This window comes from Hyperoodon ampullatus, assembly GCF_949752795.1.
Source record: "Hyperoodon ampullatus genome assembly, chromosome: 11".
NCBI lineage: Eukaryota > Metazoa > Chordata > Mammalia > Artiodactyla > Ziphiidae > Hyperoodon > Hyperoodon ampullatus.
The window spans coordinates 85470091-85495254 of record NC_136924.1 but is presented as its reverse complement, the minus strand read 5'-3'; the positions used below and the strand labels follow the sequence as shown (position 1 = coordinate 85495254).

The following is a 25164-nucleotide window of genomic DNA, read 5'->3' as shown; positions in this document are numbered from 1 at the left end:
CATTCTTTCTGTGTGTTTCTATTTGGCAAGAACCCTTCTGTTTTCCTAATGGAAACTTTGACACACTCAGTCTGTATCTTTTCATCCACATCCAGCTCATCTTTTGAACATTCTTAGACCTTTATTCTGTCAGGCCAAAAAAAAAAGCAGGAAAGGTCACTGAAATCTCAGTCTAATTTAACTGTGATCCTTTGGTGGTAAACTACTTGAGGGAGTTCAAGACTGCTTGTGAGTACACCACGAACCCTGAACGCAGGGGAGGAAAGCAGCCTATTTCAGTAAATACGAACTTTCCAAAGCGCTGAGGACTCTGGGGACTCTTACTAGCCTGAAAGAAAGGAAGAAATAGATGGAAAAGAATGTGTTTGATTCTTAACCACAAGTTACCAAATGTAAAGATTCTAGAATTTTTTTCATGGTAGCAAAACTATCCCCACATTGTAAAACTTCCTTTGGTTTAAAAGTGCTGATATTGGTGGTACGTTATATTTACTTTAAAAATGAACCCTAGAAGATCTAAATCTGGATGAGTCTGATGCATGTACTGCTACATAAAAGTTGGGCTGTCTTTCGTGTCTTCCAATCATCATTCACGTCTTAGATGTCATGTAATAGTTTGTCTTTCTTACAGCTCTCTAGAATTTTCCTGTTGTAAAATTAGAAATAGTCAAGCCAAATTCTGCTCATGTGTCTGGTGAAGAAGGTAAGTGAAAAAACTAAACGTTGACTTTTGATCAAGTTTCTCTTTCATGCTAAATCATCATTTCCTTCAAGATGCTTTGTGTGATTCCAGTCCTCAGCACTCTCGGAAAATGACCTGACCTGTTCTTCACGAAGAAAATAGAGGCTGTTTTCTGTTGAACCCATCAACTCTTCCACCTACCAGCTTGCCTGAATCTGGACACTGATTGTCCCCCACCTGCCATGTTATCCCATCCATTTTCTCTGTGGCATTTATCTCGGTTAGAAACAAAAGGCCATGTCTTTGGAGTCTTTCTATATCTGCAGCAAGAGTAGCACCTAGCATGTGTTCAAAACTCAAATAAATTAACTTGGAAGGACTTGTTTGGTGAAAAATGTAATTTTTAATATGGTATACTTATGAGTACCACTGGGCATTGCTGGCTACTATTAGAACATAAATCTTATCTTAATACCTACATTCAAAGTCAATAAATGGTTTTACCATCTCCAATAAGAGGCACTGCACACTCTGACGGGAAAACACACCACTGTGGAAAGTATAAATCCTTCACAATGAAACCTAGGTAGATTTATGTAGAAATTCTGTGATGCATGTTGTAGATGGTGGCTGTATCTTTATATTCTACTTTTTGACTCAGTTATATGTATATATATACATATGTGTAATACAAATATTTCTTAGGTTAGAAAAATCTCTAATTGAAATCAATACAGATCACAACTAACTGCTGAACAATCATCTACAGAAAGACACTGGAACTCACTGAAAGAGATACCTCATATCCAAAGACAAAGGAGAAGCTGCAATGAGACAGTAGGAGGGGCACAATCACAATAAAATCAAGTGCCATAACCGCTGGGTGGGTGACTCACAAACTGGAGAACACTTATACCACAGAAGTCCACCCACTGGAGTGAAGGTTCTGAGCCCCACATCAGACCTCCCAACTTGGGGTCCAACAGGAGGAAGGATTCCCAGAGAATCAGACTTTGAAGGCTAGTGGGATTTGATTGCAGGACTTTGACAGGACTGGGGGAAACAGTCTTGGAGGGGACACACAAAGTAGAGTGTGCATCAGGACCCAGGGGAAGGAGCAGTGACCCCATAGGAGACTGAACCAGACCTACCAGTTAGTGTTGGAGGGTCTCCTGCAGAGGTGGGGGGTGGCTGTGGCTCACCACAGGGACAAGGACAATGGCAGCAGAAGATCTGGGAAGTACTCCTTGGCTTGAGCCCTCCTGGAGTCCACCATTAGTCCCACCAGAGAGCCTGTAGCCTCCATTGCTGGGTTGCCTCAGGCCAAACAACGAACAGGGGGGGATCTCAGCTCCACCCATCAGCAGACAAGCAGATTAAAGTTTTACTGAGCTCTGCCCACCAGAGCAACACCCAGCTCTACCCACCACCAGTCCCTTCCATAAGGAAGCTTGAACAAGCCTCTCAGATAGTCTCATCGACCAGAGGGCAGACAGTAGAAGCAAGAAGAACTATAATCCTGCAGCCTGTGGAATGAAAACCACATTCACAGAAAGACAGACAAAATGAAAAGGCAGAGGACTATGTACCAGATGAAGGAACAAGATAAAAACCCAGAGAAACAACTAAATGAAGTGGAGATAGGCAGCCTTCCAGAAAAAGAATTCAGAATAATGATAGTGAAGGTGATCCAGGACCTCAGAAAAGAATGGAGTCAAAGATTGAGAAGATCCAAGAAATGTTTAACAAAGACCTAGAAGAATTCAAGAAGAAACAAACAGAGATGAACAATACAATAACTGAAATGAAAACTACACTAGAAGGAATCAATAGCAGAATAACTGAGGCAGAAGAACGGATAAGTGACCTGAAAGACACTGGTGGAATTCACTGCTGTGGAACAAACAATGAAAAGAAATGAAGACAGCCTAAGAGACCACTGGGACAACATTAAATGCACCAACGTTTGCATTATAGAGGTCCCAGAAGGAGAAGAGAGAGAGAAAGGACCCAAGAAAATGTTTGAAGAGATTATAGTCAAAAACTCCCCTAACATGGGAAAGGAAATAGCCACTCAAGCTCAGGAAGCACAGAGAGTCCCAGGAGGATAAACCCAAGGAGAAACATGCTGAGACACACAGTAAGCAAACTGACAAAAATTAAAGACAAAGAAAAATTGTTAAAAGCAACAAAGGAAAAATGACAAATAACATACAAGGGAACTCCCATAAGGTTAACAGCTGATTTCTCTGCAGAAACTCTACAAGCCAGAAGGGAGTGGCATGATATATTTAAAGTGATGAAAGGGAAGCACCTACAACCAAGATTACTCTACCCAGCAAGGATCTCATTCAGATTCGACGGAGAAATCAAAAGCTTTACAGACAAGCAAAAGCTAAGAGAATTCAGCACCACCAAACCAGCTCTACAACAAATGCTAAAAGAACTTCTCTAAGTGGGAAACACAAGAGAAGAAAAGCACCTACAAAAACAAATACAAAACAATTAAGAAAATGGTACTAGGAACATACATATCGATAATTACCTTAAATGTGAATGGATTAAATTCTCCAACCAAAAGACACAGGCTTGCTGAATGGATACAAAAACAAGACCCATCTATATGCTGTCTAAAAGAGACCCACTTCAGACCTAGGGACACATACAGACTGAAAGTGAGGGGATGGAAAAAGATATTCCATGCAAGTAGAAATCAAAAGAAAGCTGGAATAGCAATAATCATATCAGATAAAATTGACTTTAAAATAAAGAATGTTACAAGAGACAAGAAAAGACACTGCATAATGATCAAGGGATCAATCCAAGGAGAAGATATAACAATTGTAAATATATATGCACCTAACAGAGGAGCACCTCAATACATAAGGCAAATGCTAACTGCTATAAAAGAGGAAATCAAGAGTAACACAATAACAGTGGGGGACTTTAACACCTCATTTACACCAATGGACAGATCATCCAGACAGAAAATTAATCAAGAAACACAAGCTTTAAATGACACAACAGACCAGAGAGATTTAACTGATAATTACAGGACATTCCATCCAAAAACAGCAGATTACACTTCCTTCTCAAGTGCACATGGAACATTCTCCAGAGTAGATCACATGTTGGGTCACAAATTAACCCTTGGTAAATTTAAGAAAATTGAAAACATATCAAGCATCTTTTCCAACCACAATGCTATGAGATTAGAAATAAATTACAGGGAAAAAAAATATAAAAATCACAAACACATGGAGGCTAAACAATGCACTACTAAGTGACCAAGAGATCACTGAAGAAATCAAAGAGAAAATCAAAAAAATACCTAGAGACAAATGACAATGAAAACATGATGATCCAAAACCTATGGGATACAGCAAAAGCAGTTCTAAGCAGGAAGTTTATAGCAATACAATCCTACCTTAAGAAACAAGAAAAATCTCAAATAAACAATCTAACCTTACACCTAAAGGAATTAAAGAAAGAAGAACAAACAAAACCCAAAGTTAGCAGAAGGAAAGAAATCATAAAGATCAGACCAGAAATAAATGAAAAACAAATGAAGGAAACAATAACAAAGATCAATAAAACAAAAAGCTGGTTCTTCGAGGAGATAAACAAAATTGATAAACCTTTAGCCAGACTCATCAAGAAAAAGAGTGAGAGGACTCAAATCAAAAACATTACAAAAGGGCTTCCCTGGTGGCGCAGTGGTTGAGAGTCCACCTGCCGATGCAGGGGACACGGGTTCGTGCCCCAGTCCGGGAAGATCCCACATGCCACGGAGCAGCTGGGCCCGTGAGCCATGGCCACTGAGCCTGCACGTCTGGAGCCTGTGCTCTGCAACGGGAGAGGCCACAAGAGTGAGAGGCCCGTGTACCGAAAAAAATATATATATATATGTATATATTACAAAAGAAAAAGGAGACGTTACAATGGACACTGCAGAAATACAAAGCATCATAAGAGACTACTACAAGTAACTCTCTCTATGCCAATAAAATGACCAACCTGGAAGAAATGGACAAATTCTTAGAAAGGTATAACCTTCCAAGACTGAACCAGGAAGAAATAGAAAATATGAACAGACTGATCACAAGTAGTGAAATTGAAACTGTGATTAAAAATCATCCAACAAACAAGTCCAGGACCAGATGGCTTCACAGGTGAATTCTATCAAACATTTAGAGAAGAGCTAACACCCATCCCTCTCAAGCTCTTCCAAAAAATTGCAGAGGAAGGAACACTCCCAAACTCATTCTATGAGGCCACCATCAACCAGATACCAAAACCAGACAAAGATATTACAAAAAACCAAAATTATAGACCAATATCACTGATGAATATAGATGCAAAAATCCTCAACAAAATACTAGCAAACAGAATCCAACAACACGTTAAAAGGATCATACACAATGATCAAGTGGGATCTATCCCAGGGATGCAAGGTTTCTTCAATATATGCAAATCAGTCAATGTGATACACCATATTAACACCTGAAGAAGAAAAACTATGTGATCATCTCAATAGATGCAGAAAAAGCTTCTGACAAAATTCAACACCCATTTATGACAAAAACTCTCCAGAAAGTGGAGATAGGTTCCCACAGAGGGAACCTATCTCAACGTAATAAAGGCCATATACCACAAACGCACAGCAAACATCGTCCTCAATGGTGAAAAACTGAAAGCGTTTCCTCTATGATCAGGAAGAAGACAAGGATGTCCACTCTTGCCACTATTATTCAACATACTTTTGGAAGTCCTAGCCATGGCAATATGAGAAGAAAAAGAAATAAAAGGAATACAAATTGGAAGAGAAGAAGAAAAACTGTCACTGTTTGCAGATGGCATTATACTGTACATAGAGAATCCTAAAGACACCACAAGAAAACTACTAGAGCTAATCAGTGAAACTAGTAAAGTTGCAGGATACAATATTAATGCACAGAAATCTCTTTCATTCTTATACACCAACAACGAAAGATGAAAAAGAGAAATTAAGGAAGCATTCTCATTCACCACTGCAACAAAAAGAATAAAATACCTAGTAATAAATCTACCCAAGGAGGTAAAAGACCTGTACTCAGAAAACTATAACACACTGATGAGAGAAATCAAAGATGACACAAACAGATGGAGAGATACACCATGTTCTTGATGAAAATGACTATACTACCCAAAGTAATCTACAGATTCAATGCAATCCCTATCAAATTACCAATGGCATTTTTTACAGAACTAGAACAAAAAAATCTTTAAATTTGTATGGAGACACAGAAGACCCTGAAGAGCCAAAGCTACCTTGAGGGAAAAAAATGAAGCTGGAGGAATCAGACTGCCTGACTTCAGACTATACTACAAAGCTACAATAATCAAGACAATATGGTGCTGGCACAAAAACAGAAATATGGATCAATGGAACAGGATAGAAAACCCAGAGATAAACCCATGCACCTATGGTCAACTAATCTATGACAAAGGAGGCAAGGATATAGAATGGAGAAAAGACAGTCTCTTCAATAAGTGGTGCTGAGAAAACTGGACAGCTACATTGTAGAAGAATGAAATTAGAACTCTCCGTAACACTATACACAAAAATAAACTCAGAATGGTTTACGGACCTAAATGTAAGATCAGACACTATAAAACCATTAGAGGAAAACATAGGAAGAACACTCTGACATAAATCACAGTAATATCTTTTTTGACCCACCTCCTAGAGTAATGGAAATAAAAACAAAAATAAACAAATGGGACCTAATGGAACTTAAAAGCTTTTGCACAGCAAAGGAAACCATAAACAGACAAAAAGACAAGCCTCAGAATAGGAGAAAATATTTGCAAATGAATCAATGGACAAAGGATTAATCTGAAAATATATAAACAACTCATGTAGCTCAACATTAAAAAAACAAACAACCCAATCAAAAAATGGGCAGAAGACCTTTATAGACATTTCTCTAAAGAAGACATACAGATGGCCAAGAGGCACATGAAAGGATGCTCAACATCACTTATCATTAGAGAAATGCAAATCAAAACTACAATGAGGTATCCCCTCACACCGGTTAGAATGGGCATCATCAGAAAATCTAAAAACAACAAATGCTGGAGAGGGTGTGGAGATAAGGGGACCCTCTCGCACTGTTGGTGGGAATGTAAATTGATACAGCCACTATGGAGAACAGTATGGAGGTTCCTTAAAAAACTAAAAATAGAACTACCATACGACCCAGCAATCCCACTACTGGGAATATACCCAGAGAAAACCATAATTCAAAAGACACATGTTCACTGCAGCACTATTTACAATAGCCAGGTCATGGAAGTAACCTAAATGCCCATCGACAGATGAATGGATAAAGGAGATGAGGTACATATATACAATGGGATACTACTCAGACATAAAAAAGAATGAAATTGGGTCATTTGTAGATATGTAGATGGATCTAGAGACTGTCATACAGAGTGAAGTAAGTCAGAAAGAGAAAAACAAATATCGTATATTAATGCATATATGTGGAATCTAGAAAAATGATACAGATGGACTGGTTTGCAAGGCAGAAATAGAGACACAGATGTAGAGAACAAATGTATGGACACCAAGGGGTAAAGTGGGGCGGGGGGTGGTGGTGGGATGAACTGGGAGATTGGGGTTGACATACATACACTAATATGTATAAAATGGATAACTAATAAGAACCTGCTGTATAAAAAAATTAATTAATTTAAAAAAAGAAATCAATACATGTTTGCATTTAGCACTACAGAAAGATATAATACTTTAAGATGTTGATTTTCTAGAGTAAATGAAACATTCAATGATGCCACCTTCTTTTCTGATTTTACCTGAACAGGCAAAACAGGGTCAGGTAATTCTTTGTGTATTAAGCAGACACTCTTGATGAAAAGCTTGGGATATTACTCTGTTTACCAACTTTAAGAAAACTGATTAAATCCTAAAATAACTTTGGTGTAATAATATTTCTTTTATTATTATTATTAATACATTTATTTTAACTTCTATGTTGGGTGTTTTTCTGCTAACCACTGTGGTTAATGCTTTACATGCATTATATCAATTAGTCCAACAAGTCTAAGAAGCAAAACTGATTTCCCCATTTCACAGATGAGGCTAGGGAATTTCAAATCCTGGTCTAAATCCCACAGCTAGTATCCTTCCAACATGATGCTTAATTCTTTCTTTATTCTTATTAAAATTTCAAAAGATTAAACTCTGTGATCATTTACTACCACATTTTTCTTACTACTAGTTTAGAACACAGTCACGCACACAGTGAGCATCCAAAAATGGGAGCAATGATCAGTTATATGTAGGTAAATATTTGTTGATGATGTAACTGCCTAATCAACAAAAGGAAAACATGTTTACTCACCTAAATGCCCGAATAGTGGTGAGTCCTTCAGCGGTTTCTGAGAAGTGGCAAAGCAGAGGGAGCTGAGTAGTATCATCAAGTTCCTGGAGATCCCTAGGACAGAGACAAGTGCAAAAATAAACCTCACACTTCTTCAGACTCAAAGATGGAAGAGGATCAGTGAGTAAAGATAGACTACGTAAGAAATTTTTTAAAAAGTTCTTAATTATTGTGATGTGGGTGAGAGTTAAAATAAGGGGAGATTGTGAGATAGCCTACTAGAAGTAGCTTTCTAAACTGCTACAGTCAACTCATAGCAGAATGAATAAGAGAGGAGAGCCACACAGATATAGAAAACAAACTTACGGTTTCCAAAGGGGATGAGGGGAGAGATAAATTAGGAGTTTGGGATTAACATATACACACTACCATATATAAAGTAGGTAAACAACAAGAACCTACTGTATAGCACAGGGAACTATACTTAATATCTGGTAATAACCTATAATGGAAAAGAATCTGAAAAAGAATATAAATATATGTGTGTGTATAACTGAATCACTTTGCTGTACACCTGAAACTAATACAACATTGCAAATTAACTATCCTTCAATTAAAAAAAAAACTAAAATGAAAAAAGAGTGGAGAGTCAAATATAACTTGGTAATTACTCAGAAGCCTTGGAAAATGACAGTACTATTTACCAGGATGGGGGACAGAGAATAAAGATATTTGAAGAAACAGGTAACAAGTTTGGCTTCTGCCACAATGAAACTGAATCCCTGCCTAAATGGAACTTATATTCACTGGTCCTTTGAGTGTAAATATATATTTACAGGTATATAAAGCACTCAATGAATGTCTGGTGGACAAATGCCTGAATAGGACCCTTTCCATAAAGATGCACACTCATGACAACTTTTTATTTAATTAATTTATTTATTATTATTGTTATTATCTTTTGCCGTACACAGGCCTCTCACTGTTGTGGCCTCTCCCGTTGCGGAGCACAAGCTCCGGACATGCAGGCTCAGCGGCCATGGCTCACGGGCCCAGCCGCTCCGCGGCATGTGGGATCTTCCCGGACCAGGGCACGAACCCGTGTCCCCTGCATCAGCAGGCGGACTCTCAACCACTGCGCCACCAGGGAAGCCCCATGACAACTTTTTAAATGACATAAGCTAGGCTTTCTAGAAAATAGGCTAAGATTTATATCACACATTTCAAAACATGCCTGTTTTTTTCTTTTCAGCCTTTTTTCTGTCTTTCTCGGGGTCTTTGGGGTCGAGGGAATGAGACTAGCAGTGCTAATATTCACCTGCCAGAGTCAAGGGAACTGAGTTCACTGTTAACGTAATCTTCAACTGTTCCATAATCTTAGGCCATTCTGGGTTGCCTGGGTCATCCCACAACCAGACGCAAAGTCTTTTTTTGTTAAGTTTCTAAAATGGATTTACTCACTTCAGAAATTGCAATGAGGGGAGGGAAAGAGAGAGGGGAGGAGGAGGATGAATATGAAGGAATGTAAAGAGTCTGCTATTTTTAAACAGAAAAGTGGCTATTTATAAATTTGAGACAAGTAACACATAGTCACTACATTGAGGTTTGTCATGAAAGGGAAAAAATGAGGAAGGAGGAAACTCTGCTTATAGGACTGTATTTTATGGAAGCAAAAAGGTGAGGGTACAGCTTGATCTTGTATTCTTGTAAGCAGGAAATGCTTACTTACAGAGCTAACCACAGATGAGGTCTTTGACTTTAGATATTCAAAATTTCATGGCATGTCCTGTAGCTAGTGCCCCACCTTCATTCCCTTTGGTGTTTACAAATTAGTCTGTTAGGGCTTCCCTGGTGGCACAGTGGTTGAGAGTCCGCCTGCCGATGCAGGGGACATGGGTTCGTGCCCCGGTCCGGGAGGATCCCACATGCTGCGGAGCGGCTGGGCCCGTGAGCCATGGCCGCTGAGCCTGTGCGTCCGGAGCCTGTGCTCCACAACGGGAGAGGCCACTACAGTGAGAGGCCCGTGTAACACACACACACACACACAAAGTCTGGTAAACTGCCTGAGCTTTCCAGCATGGGTGAGTTCTGCAGAACCTCAACATCTAGAAGGGTCCTTTTGTCTGTGAGATTTAGTATCATGTGGTCCTATTTGCGAACTTTCAGAGAATTTCAAATAAGAATGGCTTATAATCCATTATCAATGTTCATCCTTTAAAAATAATTCATCCTCTGCATATTTTAACTATCAGTGTTAACAGATTATTCTTACTTATAATGAACAGAATTCACAATTCAAATTTGTAATGAACTAAGAATATTTGCCTGGCTTTTGCACTCAATTTGTATTGCCCAGGAGTGAAAACAGGCCCAAATGAGTATGAGATTGAAGTAAAACATGATTGTTGAATATCAGTGGTGAGAAGGCAAAGTGAGATTTGGAAACAGCCAGCAGAAATGAAGTATCTGAACTTTTCTGCCCCTCCAGCAAGCAGCATCAACAGTAATACCAGAAAACAAAACAAAACAATAATACCAGAAGAAATGAAAGAGCGAATTTAATGGCTAGCCTCTTCCTTTTGGTCTGAATTTGCTACAAGCAAAGGGAAGAGGCTAGGGATGAAAACGCATCCCTAGATTTAACATAGCAACATTTGAAGGATCCTAATTCATAGCCCTGAGGGAGAAACAACTATATATATTTTTTTTAATTAAGAAATGTTGCAGATATATCCAAAGGTTCCCAACTATAATCTTGCCTTTTCTTGTTACCTGATTTTTTCATTTTCCCTGCACTCAAGTCCTATTAAATCTTTTCATTTTACTGAATAAACTCAATATCTGCCTATTCCAGCTCTTGATCCACATATAAGGGTTACCTTATTTATTTTTTATCTTCCCAAGAGTCTGTAAGTTTCTTGAGAATCGTTCCCTGCCATGTTGATCTCTTCCTCTGACACATGGCTTACACAGTTATTTACAACACACAATGCTTGATAAGTGTTTGTTGAAATAAAGTGATTACTGCGATAATATAAAATTTACTGTATTATTTAAAGCATGGACTTCAAAGTTAAATTGGAAAGTTCAAAACAACTGGTACTATATTTCACTTAATTATTCAACATCTCAGCAAATGACAAATCTTATATTAACAGAAGAATTTACAATCCATGGCTATCTTTTATTTATTTGGCTGGATATTCAAGGGCGTGTTAAATGATCCAATCTAAAAATTTCCAACCTCTTAAAGTTACAGCACTCCTACCAGACATTCAAGATTCTCTGCTTTTATAGTTATCACTCTGATTTATCTCTTTAACCTCTTTTTACTTCTACTAATCTTTTATGGAGTGAATTTTACTCATTTGAAAATATTTTACTTTTTTTCCCCCCACTTGTGGAATATAACAATATTAAATCACTTATCCTTTGGGGCTATATTTGATTTCATAAGTTTCCTGTCAATGCCATGTTCAGAAAAAGGACCATGGAATGAAAAATTGAGCTCAATCCACTTGTTAATATAAATCCAGAACTATGTAAGGCTTAGATAACCAATTACAGAAACAAAATATCTCTTCAAATGAAACATAATATCAGGATAGGTTTCATCAAGTTAAATTAGATTTCATTTCCAAATTCCACACCTTATCTTGAAAAATGTTACAGCCAATCTGGATCACAATCAAATACATGGGCTTTTGAAGATGAATAGTGCATTGTTTTACTTACTTAGAGGCCACTCGGAAGTATTTCTGGATAAAATAAAAGGCGACCCCAAGAGGCACAAGTGCAACCAGGAACACAGGGGTAGCATAAGAAATCATGCCAATGGCAGACACGCAGAGCAGCGTTGAGCGAGTTAGAGATTCCAAAGTTGGAGGGATATGCTGTTAAAAAGGTGGTTTGAAAGGAAAATGTTTTAGCTCAAATAAAACATTGGTTATAAGGCAACTAATCATTAATTTATTTTTATTTTTTATAAGTTTATTTATTTAATTTATTTATTTTTGGCTGCGTTGGGTCTTCGCTGCTGCACTCGGGCCCTCTCTTGTTGCGGCGAGCAGGGGCCACCCTTTGTTGTGGTGCGCGGGCTTGCAGTGGATTCTCTTGCTGCGGAGCATGGGCTCCAGGCGCATGGGCTCAGTAACTGTGGCTCGCAGGCTCTAGGGCGCAGGCTCAGCAGTTTGGCACACGGGTCTAGTTGCTCTGCAGCATGTGGGATCCTCCCGGACCAGGGTTCAAACCCGTGTCCCCTGCATTGGCAGGCGGATTCCTAACCACTGCACCACCAGGGAAGCCCCCAAATCATGAATTTTATATTAACATAGTTATATAATTAGTTCCAAAAGTAGTATACAAACATTTTCATTATAAGCAATTCATCACTCCTTCAACTTCACTCACTTCCCATTGTTTATCCATCAACCTATCTACTTATCTTTGGTCAGTTATTTACCTATCTACCTATTTATCTTGTGGGATTTTATACAAATAGCACTACACTCTAAACCTTATTTGTCCATTTGCTTGTTTTGTTTTACTGAACAAGATGGATTGTAAACCTTCCCATGCCACTATATACAAATCTATTTCTTTTTAACAGCTGCATAGCATTAAAAAACATGTTTAGCTATTCCTCTATTAAGTTAATTTAATTGCTTGCTCATATTCTTTGCACATTTTTCATTGGATTGTTTATCTTCCTTATTGATTTTTAGATGTTCTTTATGTATCATGGACGTTTATCCTCTTTCTTTACATATGTTGCCAGTTTTTCTCCCAATGAATCTATGACCTTTTAAATATGTCTCTGATGCTTTTGGCTCAATAGAAGTTTAAAATTTTAGAGTCATTTCTGTTGGCCTTTTCTCTTATTGTCTCTGAGTTTTGTGTCTTACTTATAAAGACCTTTCCCACCCAAAATTCTAAAACTACTCTCCTACATTTTATTTTATAGTTTTACGTTTTTAGATGGCCCTCTTTATTACATGTGAATTTGCTTTGTATTTTATAGGTAGTTAATTGTCCCAACACCCTTTACTGAAAAAATATTCCTTTTCTTACTGATTCAAGATACCCTTTATGGAAAAAATATTCCTTTTCTTACTGATTCAAGATATGCTGGTGTTTTTGAGTTCTCCACTTTGTTCTTTTGATCTGCTTGTTTTCTGTGATCATCAGAGTGTTTTAATTTTATAGTATTTTTTAGGTATCTGATAGGGAATATTTTATATATATATATATGTATGTATATATATATATATATATATATGTTTATGATTTTTATGATTTCCAGGATTGTTGGATCACTTTTCTTCATATTATGTTTATTTTTCTTTTCATAGTTTTTGTTGTTATTATAAGTGAAATTTATTTTTCACATAATTTTTAATTGGTGTGGAGAAAGTTACTGACTTTTATATCGTATGTCTTATGTAGATATTCTGCTTAACTTTCTAGTTGGTTCTTTATTGTACTGACTGTTTTGGACTCTCTAGGTAGCAATAGCATCATCTTCCAAATAAGGAGTGTCCTGTCTCTTCTTTTCCAATATGTATTTCTTAGGAAGTGTTTTAGGTGTAGCATGACCTGACACCAATGTTGTGAAAACATCAAAATTTTTCAGCATACATTTTAGTCAGCTGCATGCACCATTCTTTTACTAAATTGATGGTAATTTAGGTGTTCTTAAGGCCACTCTGAAAAATCAGAAAAGGAAAGGGCTGGATTTCCCAAGTCTTTGCTCAATCACCCTAAGGAGTCCGGTCATGGAGTGATCCAATTTCAGAGTTTGAGGTCTTTAACTTCAGGACAAACTTCTAGAGGCCTAAGGACCTAAGACTAAACTGGGCATCCTTGAAATATTCCCTAAGATATCACACCATCTAAAGTTTCTCTCATTCAAGAGCCAATCTAACAAAAGTAAAGGACATCTAAGACAGCTTGGTATTCCATTCTTTACTTCTGGGAGACACTCTGCGTTAATACTAAGCTTTAAGAACTTTATAACACCTCCATTGTGAATGGAGACACAACATTGATCAAAATCACCTTTTTTTACATAAAAAATTTTAATGTTCATTCTTTGCTATTTCTCTTTATTTCATGCTGATTCTCTAAGTATCCTCTTCCACATGCATAAATTTTTTTGAATTAAGGTTTTCCTTTAAGATTTTATTCCAGAAATCATTTATGCATATATGTAATATTAATATGAATGCAAACAGGCTTTCATTTAAGTTTTAGAAATCCTCTATTGTTAACAGGAATCATGATTTATCTTAAAATGTTATTTAGCTTACACTGAGAAATTTATTTTTGAACTTGGAAGTAACTCGGGCACTCACCTGATCAATGATATTTGTATCAGCTGAAAAGCGATTGAGAATCAGTCCCAGTGGTGTGGTATCAAAGAATCTAGGGAATGAACAGATTGGAATGTATGATAATACTAAATTATCTGGAACCTAAACACTGCTAACAGTCATTTTGGGGTCATAAAAGTGGGAAGATCCCTATTGATCTGCTGAAAGACTGAATAAATTCTTTAAAATTTCACATGTCACTTCAATTTAAAAATGCATGTTTTTATAATTTTCTGTGTGGGAGTAAAGTAGCTAACTACTTTTTTACCTTATTGGTCCAAGAATGATCTTATTGAGGAGATTGTGGTGAAGATTTTTGGCAGCTGTGACACCCATCCATTCCACAGTGAGAGATGTAACAAGGCAGAGGAAAATACCTGCTCCACAAAGTATGCTAAATCCAGCCACATAGTAGGTCTAAAAAGCAGCCAACACAAGAAAGCACATAAGAAATTATCAGCTGAGTTTTTTCTTACTAGAACACCCAACATCAAAGTCTGGCAATATCAACTTCATTATCCTGCATCAATTTAGACAGTGGAAGGAGTGTAGTTCTTGGGAGACTCCTTCACCTTCCTTTAAGGTTTGCCTAAGGGCAGATGAAGCCTTAGAGTCTGTTTTCTGGTTTGAAATATTCTTGACTTTTTACATCACAAAGCTCATTCTTGCTATCCCTAATCTCAGAATGACCAGCTAATTCACTGGTTAAAATCAAATACCATCAGAACAACAACAGAAGTCTAATGTGTATATTATGCATAAACACATATATCATGTGTATAACTCCCTTGAATCCAAATCCAAGCATTATCTTTAAATGCTTCTTATGATATATTTCAGGTCCTGCTCTAATTAACTTACTGAATCATTACAAAAGTCCTGTGACAGACATAGAGAACAGACCTGTGGTTGCCAAGGGGAGGGAGGGTGGGGTAGGTATGGATTGGGATTTGGGGATTAGCAGCTGCAAACTATTATATTTAGAATGGATAAACAACAAGGTACTACTGTATAGCACAGGGAACTATATTTATTATCCTGTGATAAACCATAATGGAAAAGAAAATGAAAAATAATATACATATATATATACAACTGAATCACTTTGCTGTACAGCAGAAATGAACACATTGTAAATCAACTATACTTCAATAAAATAAGTAAAAAACAAACCAAAAAACACCACAAAATTCCTGTGACATATAGAGTATTCATATCTAACTAGATAAAAGGGTATCACTGTTAATCTCAACATTTCACTGTACCTGATCAGCTTTTCCAGTATTGTTTATACTGTACTCTGAGGTCCATGTGGCCAGCCAGTAGTCTATAGCTACAATGACAGAATGCTTCAAAAGCTTAGAGAAAACCATCAGGAAGAGCAAGAAGAATCCTCCAGAAGTGAGGTACCGCCAACAGGTCTTCCATGGCATTTTAGTCCTCAGCCTCATTACAGTGGACATGTTATCATCCTCCTCTTCCTCCTCTTCTTCCTCTGCATACAAAACACTTTTTAAATCTTCTGACAGGCAGTGGGAAGATAGAATTTGTATTATCCACCCTCTACACACAAACCTCCATCAAATTTATAGAAATACAAATATTAGTCTTAGAAATTTAAAATGCTTTTAGCAGGGAAAAACTTCATTAAAAAAATAGATGAGTGCCCATCAACAGGTGATGGATAAAGAAGATGTGGTATATATACAATGGAATAATTCTCAGCCATGAAAAAGATGAAATGTTGCCATATGTGACCACATGGATGGATCTTGATGAGGGTATTATGCTAAGTGAAACAAGTCAGACAGATAAAGACAAATACTGTACAATTTCACTCATATGTATAATTTAAAAAACAACCAAAAAAACACAAAATAAATGAACAACTCAAACCACACAAAAACACACATGGATACAGACAACAGAGTAGTGGTTACCAGAAGAGAAAGGGGCAGGGGAGGGGGATGAAATGGGTAAAGGGGATCAACTGTTTTGGTGGTGAGCATGCTGTAGGGTCTACAGAAGTAGAAATACAATGTTGTACACTTGAAACTTACATAATGTTATAAACCAATATTACCTCAATAAAAAGTTAAAAAATACGTGAAAATGAATAAATAAAAGAAAGAATGAGCGAATGAGAAAATAAACATAAAATCTATGTCTGGATGAGTCAATTTGCTGATTTATTACACATCAAACTAACTAGAAATATAGACTAGAAGTTCACTAAGTTATTGAAGGAATGGTGTTGCCAATAACACTACATGACAGGCCTGCAAACATTTATAATTTTTTGAACTCTACATTTCTGAATTTGTAAAACTGCACCAGGAGGAGACAGTCTCTGAAATTTGTGCATAGTTCAAGATGGAATAATCCATAATCTCTATGGCTAGTTTTAAATGTGGTCATGGAGGAGCATGGGCAAAAAGAAACCTTCCAGAAGGCAAAGCCAGGGGACAGAAGACAATGTGCAGGGATGTCCTCCCAGCTCTTTAAGCCACTTGGAAACTTCTAGATGGGTATCTTAAGAACATACTCCATTACAAAGACAGGGAATTTTGGTATTTCCTGAGCAGCAAAATTTGATCATTCGTATGGTCTAGTGACTGTTGTGGATTTCCCATTCTTTCTTTTCCCAAAGGCAGTTTTCATTGCAGTCATCCTGTATGCACTCCACTACTGTATAGTGAGCAGGTTGTGAGTAGGAAAGATAGATAATTTGGTTTACAGGTTATCAGACAACAGAGATCTAAGTGTGGCTATGATGGGAAGACTGAGCATCACCAAGGATCCTAATATTTAAGCTGGATACAAAAATGAACAGGTCTCAGATAATCTACCTTTTGGTAAGGGTGGGTCCAATGTGTGAGAACAGGATTCGAAATTTGCATGATCAAAGGGGTAGACACTTGAAGACTGTGTTTCCTCAATATCTATTCTCTGTTTCCATATTAATTGAAATTTCAGCTTGCCTATAGCTGCCCAGTTAAGACAGCATTTCTTCACTTCCCCAGAACCTAATCTGTCCAGATGATGAACTGGCCAATGGTTAGCAGTAAAAAAAAAATATGGGCAGCTACTTTCTTTTTTCCCTTCCTGGTGGCTTGAACAGACATACTGACAGCACCAGGAGGAGCAATCTACTAGGTAATATGCACCATACTGGACCCTTTGGTGTAAGTTATTTCCTTCTACTCTGTAAGAAAAGTATTATTATCTTATTTTATACCTGACAAAATGGATTAACACAGCAAGCCCAGGACAGAGTCAGCCTCTCAAATGCAATATTCACTACTGAAATACTGGAGAGAGTAACTGCAATTCTAGAGGCTGTCTGTTTACAGCACCAGACATTCTTTTTGTTTGTTTGTTTGTTTGTTTGTTTTTGCTTTTGCTTTTGTGGCCATGGCCTGTGGCTTACTGGATCTTAGCTCCCTGACCAGGGATTGAATTCCAGGGCCATGGCAGTGAAAGCGCTGAGTCCTAACCACTGGACCACCAGAGAAGCCCCCAAACATTCTTTTAAAACTTTCTTAGGGGAGACCTTCAAGATGGTGGAGGAATAAGACGTGGAGATCACCTTCCTCCCCACAAATACATCAGAAATACATCTACATGTGGAACAACTCCTACAGAACACCCACTGAATGCTGGCAGAAGACCTCAGACTTCCCAAAAGGCAAGAAACTCCCCACGTACCTGGGTAGGGCAAAAGAAAAAATAAAAAACAGAGACAAAAGAATAGGGACGGGACCTGCAACAGTGGGAGGGAGCTGTGAAGGAGGAAAGGTTTCCACACACTAGGAAGACCCTTCCCGGGGCGGAGACAGGGTGTGGGGAGGAGAAGCTTCGGAGCCACGGAGGAGAGCGCAGCAACAGGGGTGCAGAGGGCAAAGAGGAGAGATTCCCGCACAGAGGATCGGTGCCGACCAGCACTCACCAGCCCGAGAGGCTTGTCTGCTTGCCCACCAGGGCGGGTGGGGGCTGGGAGCTGAGGCTCGGGCTTTGGAGGTCGGATCTCAGGGAGAGGACTGGGGTTGGCTGCATGAACAGAGCGTGAAGGGGGCTAGTGCGCCACAGCTAGCCGGGAGGAAGTCCAGGAAAAAACCTGGACCTGCCAAAGAGGCAAGAGACCATTGTTTCGGGGTGCACGAGGAGAGGGGATTCAGAGCACCGCCTAAATGAGCTCCAGAGACAGGCGCGAGCCATGGCTATCAGCTCGGACCCCAGAGATGGGCATGAAATGCTAACACTGCTGCTGCAGCCACCAAGAATCCTGTGTGCAAGCACAGGTCACTATCCACACACCCCTCCCACCGGAAGCCTGTGCAGCCCAACACTGCCAGGGTCCCTTGATCCAGGGACAACTTCCCTGGGAGAACACACGGTGCACCTCAGGCTGTTACAAAGTCACGCTGGCCTCTGCCGCTGCTGGCTCAGCCCCGCATTCCAATTATAACTACTGTACCCTTCCCTCCCCCCAGCCTGAGTAAGCCAGAGCTCCCCAATCAGCCACCGGCTTAACCCTGTCCTGTCTGGGTGGGGAACAGATGCCTGAGTGTGACCTACATGCAGAGGTGGGGCCAAAACCAAAGCTGAACCCCGGGAGCTGTGCAAACAAAGAAGAGAAAGGGAAATCACTCCCAGCAGCCTCAGGAGCAGCGGCTTAAATCTCCACAATCAACTTGATGTACCCTGCATCTGTGGAATACCTGAATAGACAACAAATCATCCCAAAATTGAGGTGGTGGACGTCGGAGCTACTGTAGACTTGGGGTTTGCTGTCTGCAACTGACTAGTTATTGATCTTTATGCTTATCTTAGTACAGTTTTTAGCGCTTATTATCATTGGTGGATTTGTTTATTGGTTTGGTTGCTCTCTTCTTTTTTTAAATTACTTTTTTATTTTAATAAATTTTTATTCTTTTTTTTTTTTTTTTTTTTTTTTTTTTTTTTTTTGCGGTACGCAGGCCTCTCACTGTTGTGGCCTCTCCTGTTGCGGAGCACAGGCTCCAGATGCGCAGGCTCAGTGGGCATGGCTCACGAGCCTAGGCGCTCGGCGGCATGTGGGATCTTCCCGGACCAGGGCACAAACCCGTGTCCCCTGCATCAGGAGGCGGGCTCTCAACCACTGTGCCACCAGGGAAGCCCAAAACATTTAGAGAAGAGCTAACACCTATCCTTCTCAAAATCTTCCAAAATATAGCAGAAGGAGGAACACTCCCAAACTCATTCTACCTGGTCACCATCACCCTGATACCAAAACCAGACAAAGATGTCAAAACAAAGAAAACTACAGACCAATATCACTGGTGAACATAGATGCTAAAATCCTCAACAAAATGCTAGCAAACAGAATCCAACAGCACACTGAAAGGATCATACACCATGATCAAGTGGGGTTTATCCCAGGAATGCAAGGATTCTTCAATATATGCAAATCAATCAATGTGATACACCATATTAACAAACTGAAGGATAAAAACCATATGATAATCTCAATAGATGCAGAAAACGCTTTCGACAAAATTCAACACCCAACTATGGTAAAAACTCTCCAGAAAGTACGCATTGAGGAAACTTACATCAACATAATAAAGGCCATATATGACAAACCCACAGCCAACATCGTTCTCAGTGGTGAAAAACTGAAACCATTTCCACTAAGATCAGGAACAAGACAAGGTTGTCCACTCTCACCACTATTATTCAACACAGTGTTGGAAGTTTTAGCTACAGCAATCAGAGAAGAAAAAGAAATAAAAGGAATCCAAATCAGAAAAGAAAAAGTAAAATTGTCATTGTTTGTAGATGACATGATACTATACATACAGAATCCTAAAGATGCTACCATAAAACTACTAGAGCTAATCAATGAATTTGGTAAAGTGGCAGGATACAAAATTAATGCACAGAAATCTCTTGCATTTCTATACACTAATGATGAAAAATCTGAAAGAGAAATTAAAGAATCACTCCCATTTACGCCTGCAACAAAAAGAATAAAATACCTAGGAATAAACTACCTAGGGAGACAAAAGACCTGTATGCAGAAAACTATAAGACACTGATGAAAGAAATCAAAGATGATACAAACAGATAGAGAGACATACCATGTTCTTGGATTGAAAGAATGAACATTGTGAAAATGACTATACTTCCTAAAGCAATCCCTATCAAACTACCTATCAAATTCAATGCAATCCCTATCAAACTACCAATGTAATTTTTCACAGAACTAGAACAAAAACTTTACAATTTGTATGGAAAAACAAAAGACCCCGAGCAGCCAAAGCAATCTTGAGAAAGAAAAATGGAGCTGGAGGAATCATGCTCCTGGACTTCAGACTATACTACAAAGCTACAGTAATCAAGACAGTATGGTACTGGCACAAAAACAGAAATATAGATCAATGGAACAGGATAGAAAGCCCAGAGATAAATCCACACACATATGGTCACCTTATCTATGATAAAGGCGGCAAGAATATACAATGGAGAAAAGACAGCCTCTTCAATAAGGGTTGCTGGGAAAACTGGACAGCTACATTTAAAAGAATGAAATTAGAACACTCCCTAACACCATACACAAAAATAAACTCAAAATGGATTAAAGACCTAAATATAAGGCCAGACACTATAAAACTCTTAGAGGGAAACATAGGCAGAACACTCTATGACAAAAATCACAGCAAAATCCTTTTTGACCCACCTACCAGAGAAATGGAAATAAAAACAAAAATAAACAAATGGGACCTAATGAAACTTGAAACCTTTTGCACAGCAAAGGAAACCATAAACACGATGAAAAGACTACCCTTAGAATGGGAGAAAGTATTTGTAAATGAAGCAACTGACAAAGGATTAATCTCCAAAATATACAAGCACCTCATGCAGCTCAATATCAAAAAAACAAACAACTCAATCCAAAAATGGGCAGAAGACCTAAATAGACATTTCTCCAAAGAAGATACACAGTTTGCCAACAAACACATGAAAGGATGCTCAACATCACTAATCATTAGAGAAATGCAAATCAAAACTACAATGAGGTATCACCTCACACTGGTCAGAATGGCCATCATCAAAAAATCTACAAACAATAAATGCTGGAGAGGGTGTGGAGAAAAGGGAACACTCTTGCACTGTTGGTGGGAATGTAAATTGATACAGCCACTATGGAGAACAGTATGGAGGGGGCTTAAAAAACTAAAAATAGAACTACCATACAACCCAGCAATCCCACTACTGGGCATATACCCTGAGAAAACCATAATTCAAAAAGAGTCATGTACCACAATATTCATTGCAGCACTATTTACAATAGCCAGGACATGGAACCAACCTAAGTGTCCATCAATAGATGAATAGATTAAGAAGATGTGGCACAAATATACAATGGAATATTACTCAGCCATAAAAAGAAACGAAATTGAGTTATTTGTAGTGAGATGGATGGACCTAGAGTCTGTCATACAGAGTGAATTAAGTCAGAAAGAGAAAAACAAATACCATATGCTAACACATATATATAGAATCTAAAATTTAAAAAAAGAAAAAATGGTTCTGATGCACCATTCTCTAGGCAGACTTAGAGAATGGACTTGAGGACAGGGGGAGGGGGAAGGGTAAGCTCGGATGAATTGGGAGAGTATCACTGAAATATATACACTACCAAATATAAAATAGATAGCTAGTGGGAAGCAGCTGCATCCCCTGGGGAGATCAGCTCAGTGCTTTGTGACCACCTAGATGGATAGGGAGGGTGGGAGGGAGATGCAAGAGGGAGGGGATATGGGGATATATGTACACATAAGCTGATTCACTTTGTTATACATCAGAAACAAGCACAACATTGTAAAGCAATTATACTCCAATAAAGATGTTAAAAGAAATTCTTAAATCTAAGAAACTGGAGTACAAAATTCATTTATTCATTCATTTATTTACTTAATGAGAATTTATTGAAACACAATAATTATCATATGATGAATAAAGATAACATATTTTGGTGTCCTTCAGTTTGAAATTATAATTTCTCTTTCTTAGCTGGCTTGTAGAAATGTGGTCTTAAGCAAAAAACATGTAGGAAAAATGAAGTATAGTGCATTTACTCTACGGACTTAAGTGTGGTTTATCTTACAAACTTCTCGGCAACAAATGTCAAAGTCATGTAACTATTTCCGCTTATTCCTCAAATTTCCCATAAACCTTTTTTCCCTGCTATACCTTACTAGATCCAGAAAACTGAAATATAACAAACAGCTTTCTCATCCTCTTAGTCTTCATTGCTGTGTTATCATGAAAACCCCGTAAGAACCTACTGACTCAAGTATGTCTTTCAAAGCAGTATTTTCTCCATATTCCCCATTTATTGTTTATTTCCAAAGGACAGACATTTTATTATACTATACCTTTCCAATTTATCTGAACAATGATGTAGACCTGTTGTCCTGTCAACTCTCTGTCACACACAGCACAAAAATACTAAGACACACTGTGGGAAGTCCCTCAAGATGCTTGTTGGTTGATCGCACACACCTTTCCTTCACTCTTTTTCTTTCCATTTCAGTTTTATGTATTTGATTTGGCCTTTCCACCTGCTGCAAAGTGGCTAGTCATTCCTCACTGACATATGCACACATCATTTGCTAAAGAACGACCCTCACATTCTATTACCCATTTGAATGTGTCAGACATAAAAAAAGGTCTACCTTCGTCTTCATCCTCCAGTTGGGCTTTTGCCTCTCTTGAATACATGGCTCTTCGGAGTGTTTTCCTCTCTAAAGTTGTTTGGTCAGCTTCCATATCCTACAGGAAACACTGTGCTATCATTCAAGGAGCTCACAGCCACAGTCAACTTCTACTTATCAATCAGTGACCCACACGTACCAAGAACCAATCCTTAGTTACCTTTCTGGGTCTTGGGCTCTGTTCATGCTACAGATGGATGCGCAACTCCTGTCATAGGAGTAATGCCTGAGGTTTGTGGAAAATGTCTCAGAGCTCAGAGGTGTAGGGCAGTAAGAAGCCAGGAAAAGTAGTAAAAACTTGATGGAGCTGACCCCAGGGGCAGGGGGACACCTCCCCTAGCCTTAAAGCCTGGATCCACCATTGCTCTTTTATGTCACTTTCATGTACTCCTGTAATTTTTCTAACTAAAGTCATCTATGTTAACAAATATCTTCCTTGAAAAATGCATGTGTTTCTGGATTGGTTAAAGCACTATCAGTCATCCACTAATATTATGAATTATTAAATCGAGATGAAATTCTGACTGAGCATCTCACTAAGGGAACAGCACAAAAGAAAAGGACTTCAATAGAAATTGAAGGAAGGTGGGTAATTTTGTGGTACGCGGGCCTCTTACTGTTGTGGCTTCTCCCATTGCGGAGCACAGGCTCCGGCTGAGCAGGCTCAGCAGCCATGGCTCACAGGCCTAGCCGCTCCGCGGCATGTGGGATCTTCCCGGACCCGGGCACGAACCCATGTCCCCTGCATCAGCAGGCGGACTCTCTACCACTGCACCACCAGGGAAGCCCAGAAGGTGGGTAATTTTGATGCAAATGGGAAAGGAGGGTATTCAGCTGCCTAGCAGTTTAGGAGAAAGCCCTGGGAAGGGAAGATAAGCAGAAAGAAGAGAAAAATGGTGAAAACAAACTTTGCAAATTTTTAAGGGTTGCTCCTGACTTGTCTTGTGCTGAGAAAGGGAAAAGCATTTTGTTTTCTCCAGTTCTCTGCTTCCAACGCTCCGCCCCCTTCGTAACTGGATTAGTAGCATCAGTTCAGTTACACTGTGGGTTAAATCAGCTTCTGCAGGACAGTCTGGGAAACTAACCATCTCCCTGTTTCTGTGGGGAAATGCATTCTGAGTTCCAAATAACTGAGCCACAGGCTTTTCGAATCTATGGTAATTTGAGAGCTTCCTGTACATGCTGACATAAAAAAAAAAAATCACAGTTGCGACACTGATAAACCACTAATTCTTTGGTGATCAGTCTCTAGATAGTGGTCCTGTTTTTTGTTTTTGTTTGTTTGGCCTCATACAACATGTGTGATTTAGGAGACTTGCTATTCTAGAAGGCTCTGTCGCTTCCAAGTTCTTGAATTTAAAAAAAAGTAAAAGCGAAAGCGTCTCTTGAATAGTATTTTTTCAGAGACAATTTTACATTAGCTTTTTAAAAAAATTGTATTTTATTTATTTTTTTATACATCAGGTTCTTATTAGTTATCTATTTTATACATATTAGTGTATATATGTCAACCCCAATCTCCCAATTCATCACATTTACATTAGGTTTTAATTGTGCCTAACGATATGAAAACCAACACTTGTACATGAGAGTAAATAAAACCCCAAATTAGAAAGGACCTAATCCTTTGTGTATAGTGTAACGAAATGAAATAAACCTGTACATGGAAAAACAGAGGATCTGGTTCTTGTTCAACTCGCCAATCTGTGTGAACAAAAGATTTAACATCTTGGGGATTTTAATTTTAGTCATTTTTCTTATAAGTAAATGCTCATATTAAGCTCATTTGAGGTTGAATATTTTAAATTGTGTTGATATCTGGATTAAGTAAATAAAAATTTAGTGTCATTCATCCAATAAATATTTACTGAATGCCTGTGAAGGGTCAGGTCAAGGTGTGGGTTGGAGGCTGGGGGAAGAAATGTCCAAAGATGCTACTTTATTTTGTTTAATAACATTATGAA

At 38.5% G+C, this 25164-nt stretch overlaps 1 protein-coding gene across 11 annotated transcripts in view; it reads right to left on the bottom strand.

Moving 5' to 3' along the window:
* ABCC9 (ATP binding cassette subfamily C member 9) overlaps positions 1-25164 on the bottom strand; it is a gene marked incomplete at both ends in the record, with an annotated part of 138976 nt that overhangs the window by 28466 nt on the left and 85346 nt on the right. For all 11 annotated transcript variants that reach the window (XM_079716026.1, XM_079716030.1, XM_079716032.1 and 8 more), the window contains 6 exons: positions 8089-8181; positions 11803-11960; positions 14421-14490; positions 14707-14855; positions 15704-15933; positions 23162-23258. In XM_079716026.1, coding sequence (XP_079572152.1) covers positions 8089-8181; positions 11803-11960; positions 14421-14490; positions 14707-14855; positions 15704-15933; positions 23162-23258 — 797 coding nt within the window. The remainder of the gene's footprint in view (positions 1-8088; positions 8182-11802; positions 11961-14420; positions 14491-14706; positions 14856-15703; positions 15934-23161; positions 23259-25164) is intronic.